This window comes from Nelumbo nucifera, chromosome 7 (genome assembly GCF_055504915.1).
Source record: "Nelumbo nucifera cultivar China Antique chromosome 7, China Antique-T2T, whole genome shotgun sequence".
Lineage (NCBI taxonomy): Eukaryota > Viridiplantae > Streptophyta > Magnoliopsida > Proteales > Nelumbonaceae > Nelumbo > Nelumbo nucifera.
Window position 1 is genome coordinate 17,547,395 of NC_142655.1, and position 7,781 is coordinate 17,555,175.

The 7,781-nt window shown below is 34.6% G+C and overlaps 1 protein-coding gene and 1 pseudogene across 1 annotated transcript; one reads left to right on the forward strand and one right to left on the reverse strand.

Moving 5' to 3' along the window:
- Positions 1-1,040: 1,040 nt before the first annotated feature.
- On the reverse strand, positions 1,041-3,127 carry LOC148790232 (protein SRC2 homolog; annotated as a pseudogene).
- A 2,223-nt stretch (positions 3,128-5,350) lies between these two features.
- Positions 5,351-6,934, forward strand: LOC104607857 (cytosolic sulfotransferase 15-like). Its single transcript, XM_010273608.3, has one exon. The coding sequence runs from the start codon at positions 5,455-5,457 to the stop codon at positions 6,496-6,498; it is 1,044 nt and encodes a 347-aa protein (XP_010271910.1). The 5' UTR covers positions 5,351-5,454; the 3' UTR covers positions 6,499-6,934.
- Positions 6,935-7,781: the final 847 nt, after the last annotated feature.

The following is a 7,781-nucleotide window of genomic DNA, read 5'->3' on the forward strand; positions in this document are numbered from 1 at the left end:
TTCAGCGTTCACTAGTTGGACTTGCAAAGCTTGTTTCATCAAATTGGAGTCTTCGACATTGATTTGAAAAGTTAAGAGCGTCTTGCTTTGTAAAATGATTTTCATAGTCTTCACTTTAATCAATGAATCAAATCTAACATATTCCAGTTTTATTGATCAGATGCAGTTCTTGTTTAGTTTTCCCCTGATCCTTTATCTCTACCAAATGTTAAAACTAGTTCTTACTTTGCAATGTTAATGTAAATGGTTCGTTGAATCTCTTTCTGTAGCTTGCTGAAACTATTTCTTCTTGCTGCTAACAAAAAAAGTGTTTTTCTGCACCTTAACACTGGCCTAATAAATGTAAACTGCATCTGGGTTCCATAGCCTAAATCCCATGTCCCCGAACTTGGAATTCAGTAGTCAAATTTGATCCTAAAGGCTGTGTTTGGTTTCAAGAAAAAGGGAGGGAAAGGAAGGGAAAAGTAGGAAAGTCTTTACAAACCTTGTATTAATTTTCCTGTCTTTCCCTTCCTTTCCCATCTTTTTTCTTCAAACTAAACATTGCCTAAAGGGAAAGCCTATACTAAGTTTGGAAGTGCTTAAACATAAGTGCTTATTCAAATAAGCATTTATTTTGGACCAGGACCACACCCATAAACACTTATTTGCATTTGGGAAAGAATTCCAAAATAAGTTCTTGTTTTAAAAATAAGTGCTTATTGGATAACCCAAATTTTGAACATATTTTTAAGTGCTTATTCAATAAGTGATTATTTTCTTTTTGGCCAATCTTGGCCCGTCATGTCATTTAAAAAAAAAATTACCTATACTATACCTGCTTAAAATAAGTGTTTTTTACCAAATACTCAATTAGAATAACTACTTGTTTTTATGCACTTATTCAATAAGGACATTTTTCAAATAAGCAATCCCAAACTTGCCATTACTCCCAATTACAAAGTTGTGCTCAAGTCATAGACAAGCTTGTAGCTTGCTTTTTCATTGCCTAGCTGTCTAGCTTTTAGAGCATTGATAAAAACAAAATCTATTGAAGATAAAAATGGCATTGAAATTGAAAGTATACCTTGTCTTACTTGGTAGCATGTTCAATATGATTGGTTGGAATTTTGATTTAATATATAACAAATATTCAAAATATACCATAGGCCGATTCTCCATTCAAAGAAGAATTTGGATTTGGGGTCCATTGCCTTAGGCTGCATTTGGAAGCAATGTAAATCAAGAATAATATAAAAGTTTATGCCAGTTCAATTTTATCGGGGTTTGGATAGAGTGTAAATGAAGATTAGTATAAAATTTTAATTTGATTTAAATTTGTTTGCGTTTGGATGAGGTAGAATTTTATGTGATGAATCGATGTAAAATCTCATCAAATGTAAAATTTTACATTTGATGTAACGCCACTTCCTCATGGTTCGATATATGACATTTTACACTGATTCCAAATGCAATCTTTAGCGGGCAACTCTTCGCCCTAACTTAGTTTTGAAAAATATCGGGCAATGGTACTGTTCATTGTCTTCCTCGCGAATATATCGGTTTCAGCTCTCCGTCTCTCCTTCCTCCGCCTCCTCTTACTCGTATGCGTCGCCGCTACCGTCACCACCCTCGTCAGCTCTCCGGTGATGGGGTTTTGATTTCAATAAAAGATAACATTTTTACAAGTAATAACAATAACCAAGTCCCTCAGGGCCGTAATTACCTCCTCACCTGCCATTCCAAAACTTCCTTACGTTTTCTCCCTTCTCTCGTAAATACTCTCCCCACGTGTCAGTAAAAGCCGTCCCTGACTGTCCTCCCACAGCCTCCTGGTAGTGGTACCCACCGTAACCAGATCCCAATCTGTTCCACTCCGGTGGCGTTGGATATAACATCGACGTCAGCGGCGGAGGAGGATAATATGCCACTTGCGCTATCGGAGGAGGTGGCGGGGGTGGAGCTGGGACCGGGTAATAAACCTCCGCTGGGGCCTGATAATGAATTCCGGTTGCCGGCGGTGGTACATAATTTATGTCCGGGTACGGATAATGAATTGCCGGTGCGAGGTTATTGATGTGAGGCGATGGATAGTGAGCCTCAACTGACGGCTCCGGAAAGCCACCGTTCTCGTTCTCGCGTGCCGGATACTTCTTCCCTTTATCATTCAGTTTATAAGAGAAATTCAAAACTCCATTTGGTTTTAATTCCATCGACAGGCCGGACCTGATAACTGACGAACCTCACGGATCCATCAAACTCATCCACGAGATGTTTGAACGGGACACGAACTTCTCTGATGTTCTTATCTCCGAAGATGATACCGTCGCAGCGCAAATCAAATTCGATAAAGACGTGATCGCAATCAAGGAAGGAGATATGTTTTAGATCGAATTCCATCTCGTGATTCCATTCGGGGTTTCCGTCTCCATTTCTGTCGATTGGTGTTTTCTGCTTCTGCGGCTGAAGTGGTAGATGGAAAGCTTCTGGAAGAAATCGAAGGCCTTCAGATGTCTGCAGGAGACCACTTTGAGTTGGAGGTTACAGGATCCCATGAGCAGCTGACCTCAATATCTGGAAATCTGACGAGGGTAGTGACGGTAGCGGCGCTGCATACGAGTAAGAGGAGGCGGAGGAAGGGGAGACGCAGAGGAAGACAATGAACAGTATCGTTGCCCTTCCTTCATATTTTTAAAAACGAATTACCTTTTTTTGTTATTTTATAAAAATGTTATCTTATTGATATTCAGGGCGAAAAGTTGCCCTTATCTTTAGAACCCCTATAAAAATTGACACAAAATTAATGTCAAGAATCAAAATCTTCAAGGTCGGGTGTCCGACCGGGTTGTATCGGAGGCTAGGAGGAGGTCCAAGATTTTGATACAAGCAAGGTTGGGTGCGGACATGCGGATTTAGGGGGTGTTCTCTAGTGTGGATTAAAAATTTATGGATGTGGATTGATGTATATCATACTTTGTAATAGGATACACCATAGTCCACAGCTGTTCTGAATTATGGATAAATTATATGGATTGGACCAGTCCACACTTACACTGTAGTGTGGTGTGAACCAGTCTATACAACACTTTTTTGATTCCATGTATCTCATGTACATTTTATGAATGATCTATACCAATATTTTAAAAAATGACCCAGAAATGGAACCGTTTTTGCCATTAGTTTCCGGGTTGATGGTCCGATCGTCCGATTCGAATGGACGGCTCGTTTAGACAAACAAATTAAAAAAATAAAAAATAGTTAGAAATAAAAAATGGTAAACAACCGTTGAACGGGTTAATGGTTTGATCACTTGAGTCAATGGGTTGTTGACTTTTTCAATGGTTTTTAGCCAAAAATCGGGTTTGGGGTAAAATGGAACCACTTGCCTGGACGGTTCCCGGGCTAAATGGTACGACCTTCCGGGTCAACGACAATTCGAAAACCTTGATCTACATAGTTAATCATAAGTATCTAATTTTTGCATTTTATATGATAAATATATTGAAAAATGCATCAATGAATTAATATTAACCAATAAATATTAATTTTAAAAAAATAATTAAAAATTAAAAAATATATATATTCTAAATATTCAAAATATAATTTTATTGATAAAACATTAAAATAAAAATTAAGTAAAATAATTAATATTTTATTGATAAAAATATTAAAATGTGAATAGACAATAGAGTAGCCTTTCAGGGAAAGTGTGAAGTAGGGGATCAAAAATCAAGTGTGGACGGTCTCCAACCACGAGATTTTACCATGGATGAGAAATTGGGGTGTGGACGGGACCTGTCCACGCTATATTGGGCCCAGTCGAATGCAACCAAATCCCGTAGACGAGATTTAAGCAATTCCGAACACCGCCTTATTCTTTTCAAAATTGGCCCAAGGCCGGCCCTGCAGATCATTCAATCACCCCTGTACCCTAGGACTTAACAATCTTGTGTTCATGTTCCTCTACTCACCCAAAAAAACTCTGCCACTAGACATGGAAGCCATATACCAGGCAGTACCAATGAAAGGTTCAGGTGAAAGTCAGCACTTAAAATTATGTACTTCAGGACTTATCTTGGAAAGAGCTTTGGAAGAAGAGATCTCTACAATCTCGTGTCCTCTTTTTCCTTTTGGCGCTGTTTGAAAGGTGTCTTACCTATCAACACAGATTTAGCACTTCGTTCAAACTTCAAGTAAGGTGAATCTGTTATGTTTAAAATACTCATTATTTGAATTTAAGATATTTAGTTATTGAAATATTTAAATAATTAAATATTTTTCTATGTAATTATTTAGATATTTTTAGTATTTTATTATTTAATATATTTAGTTACTGAAATATTGAAATAATATTTTATCTTTAATGTTAAATTTCTATTATTTGAGTAAAATTTAATTTAAATAATCTAGAAAATCATAATTTATATTGTTAGTACATAATTTCGTGATGAATTTTGTAAAAAATTAAAACTATTAATAATATGAATATTATTAAATCTATTATAATTATTTTTGTGTTTTTAATAAATATTTTATCTTTTATACTATTATTACATAATTTCATTTTTTATTTTGTAAAAATATTAAATTATTATTATTTTGAATATTATGTTATGATTTTTTATCTTAATATTTTTTTTTATTTTATTGATAATTTTGTTATTTTAACTATTTAAAATATAGTTATGTTAAATATTTTGTTATTTAACATATTTAGTTATTTAAATATTTAAATAATATATAAAATATTTAGAAGTACTCATTATTTGAATTTAAGATATTTAGTTATTGAAATATTGAAATAATATTTTATTTTTAATGTTAAATTTCTATTATTTGAATAACATTTAATTTGTGTAATCTGGAAAATCATAATTTATATTATTAGTACATAATTTCATGATGAATTATGTAGAAATATAAAACTATTAATAATATGAATATTATTAAATCTATTATAATTATCTTTTGTGTTTTTAATAATTATTTTAAAGTTTATTAGAGATAATTTGGAGAGAAATTTTATAATTTAAACTTTCTTTAGATGGATATAGGTAAAAAGTGGCAAAGAGGATAAATTGGAATTAAAGATAATTTGGAGAGAAATGTTCTAGTAAATTAGAGATAAGTTAGGAGATAAATAGGAATTGGAGATGATTTAGGAGAAAGTGGGGGAGATAGTTTAGGATAAATTTTAGGAGAAGAGATTGTTAGGAACATATGGATAAGAGAGAGAGAGATTTTAGATAATTTTTCATGAGAAATGAGAGCATCTCATTGATTCTTTAAAAAAGTGACATGAAATAAAAAAATAAAAAAGGAGAAAAATTCTTGATTTTCTCCTTTTTTTTAGGGATAGCGGTTCTCATTCTAGGTTGATTAGGTACAGATACCATCACATGCAACTATCCTCATCCACTACTTAGGTGAGACTTGTTTGTATAGACCATCCAAATTAATTAACACACCATTTTCATGGCTGAGGCCAATAATCTAGCCACCCAAAACAGTACTACTCCTTCACACAGTCCAGAAGAAGTAGGCCTGAGTCATGAATGCCAGGAGATGCATGCTTCTTCCCCTCCCAGAACAAGAGTGGAGGAGTGGATTGAGGATCCTCTCTACCAACACCAAGGCTTTTGGTTCATAGAACGCCGATTAGAGGCAGTGTTGTGGTTCCAGAGCAATTTCAAGTCTTGTGACCGTGACATAATTCTAGCCACTTTGCCAAAATCAGGTACTACTTGGTTGAAATCTCTTGTATTTGCTACTGTGAACCGGACTAAGTACTCGTTTTCTGACAATCCCTTGCTGACTGCTAACCCTCATGAACTCGTCCCTTTCTTTGAACTAAAGCTGTATACAGACAATCAGCTTCCCAATCTCAGCAACATATCTCATCCCAGAGTTTTTGCTACCCATATTCCTTACCAACTGCTGCCAGAAACCACCAAGAACTCAAACTGTCGAATCATATATCTGTGCCGCAACCCAAGAGACACATTCATCTCTTCCTGGCATTTCGTGAACAAGTCATCGAGGCGTGAATCTCTTGGGCCTCTTTCGTTGGAGGAAGCTTTCGAGTGGTTTTGTAATGGGGTTATCCCGTTTGGACCCTACTGGAATCATTTGTTGGGGTATTGGAATGAGAGCTTAACAAGGCCTCGGAATGTTCTGTTTCTGAGGTATGAAGAACTCAAGGAAGATATTGTGTCTCAGCTGAGGAGGATTGCAGACTTCTTGGGATGCCCTTTTTCTCTGGAGGAAGGAAGACAAGGCGTGATAGAAGAAATCGTAAGACTCTGTAGTTTTGAAAGCTTGAGAAATTTGGAGGTGAATAAGACGGGGTGTTTCATTCCTGGCTATGAAAGTAATTCACTGTTTAGGAGAGGTGAGGTAGGAGATTGGATGAACTATCTGACGCCTCCAATGGTGAAAAGGTTAGACCAACTCATGCGGGAAAAATTGAGCGATTCAGGCCTAGAATTCGATGGGTATTATTCCCTACTCCCCAAGTAGAGTTTTCATCTTTGTTTCATTGTGTCTGTTTGATTATCTTGGATTCTGTTTCATTGAGTCTGTTTTCATCTTTGTTTTTATTAAGGGCTTATTGAAAAAGCCTTTTTTTTTTTTTTATTAATTTTTTTCATTCCGTCCCTATCCCCCAACTTTTAGAAATTCCAGGTATTACCCCCGATGAAACACGATGGGGAGAAAGCCTATTCTTTTCTCCTCTTCTCTCTTTGTGTTTGGTTGCAGTACATTTCTATTTGCACTAGTACAAATGTATAGGAGTGCAAATGGAAAGAATGCAAATTCTAGTTTAATTTTATTTTAGCTTTTACTTTATTTTGCTTTAGGTCTTATTTTATTTCATTTGTATTGTAATACAAATAGAATTGTACTGTAATGCACAGTTAGCTTTCTATTTGCTTTAGGTCTTATTTTATTTTAATTTCATTTGCACTTTCCAGTATCTCATAAAAGCTGTGTTTGGTTTGATTAAAAATAAAAAATTGAAAATTGAGAACATGTCTTTTTTCTTTTTGGCCGCAACAAAACTACATATTACTAGTCGTCCTACACAGTATACAATACAAGGAAGAGCAGTCTCTAATATTATTATGAATGTAATTTAGCTTGTGAAAAAAATAAATTTTTTAGTTGTGTACATATTATATATTATGTTTCTACATATAATATATGTATATATATTGTTTATATTAGGTCTAATTTATATTTATATTTTTTTGTAAATAAAAAAGATGAAATTTGAGATTTGATTCCAAAAATGCTATTTTGGTAAAAATAACAGGACACTTGGATCTAAAAAATTACTCGAAAATCTAAAAAAAAAACATCCCAATCTAACAACCAAACACAAAGTTATGGCATCTGCAAGTTTCAATACATTGTAGTATATAATATGTGACCCGATGATTGGTTTGGATGGGTCAATGGTTCAACTACTCATGTCAATGGGTCTCTGACCAAGTCAATGGTTTTGATCAATTTGCTGGTTTTATAAAAATTAGACCTAGAAAAGAGGCTGAATAGGGTAAAAGGGTATACATATATATTATATATATTACTCTTTTTATGAGAAATTAAAGAGAGAAGTAGGTGGCTGTCAATGGGAAAAGAAACAAAAAGAAGGAAAAGGAAAAAGAAGGAACAAAAAAGGAAAAAGGAAAAAAGAAAAGTAGGAGAAGGAGGAGGAAGAGGAGGCGATTCACCAGGGATGACGACAGCAATAGCAGCAACAACAACGATAACAAATAATAGTGGTAACCACAAATCTC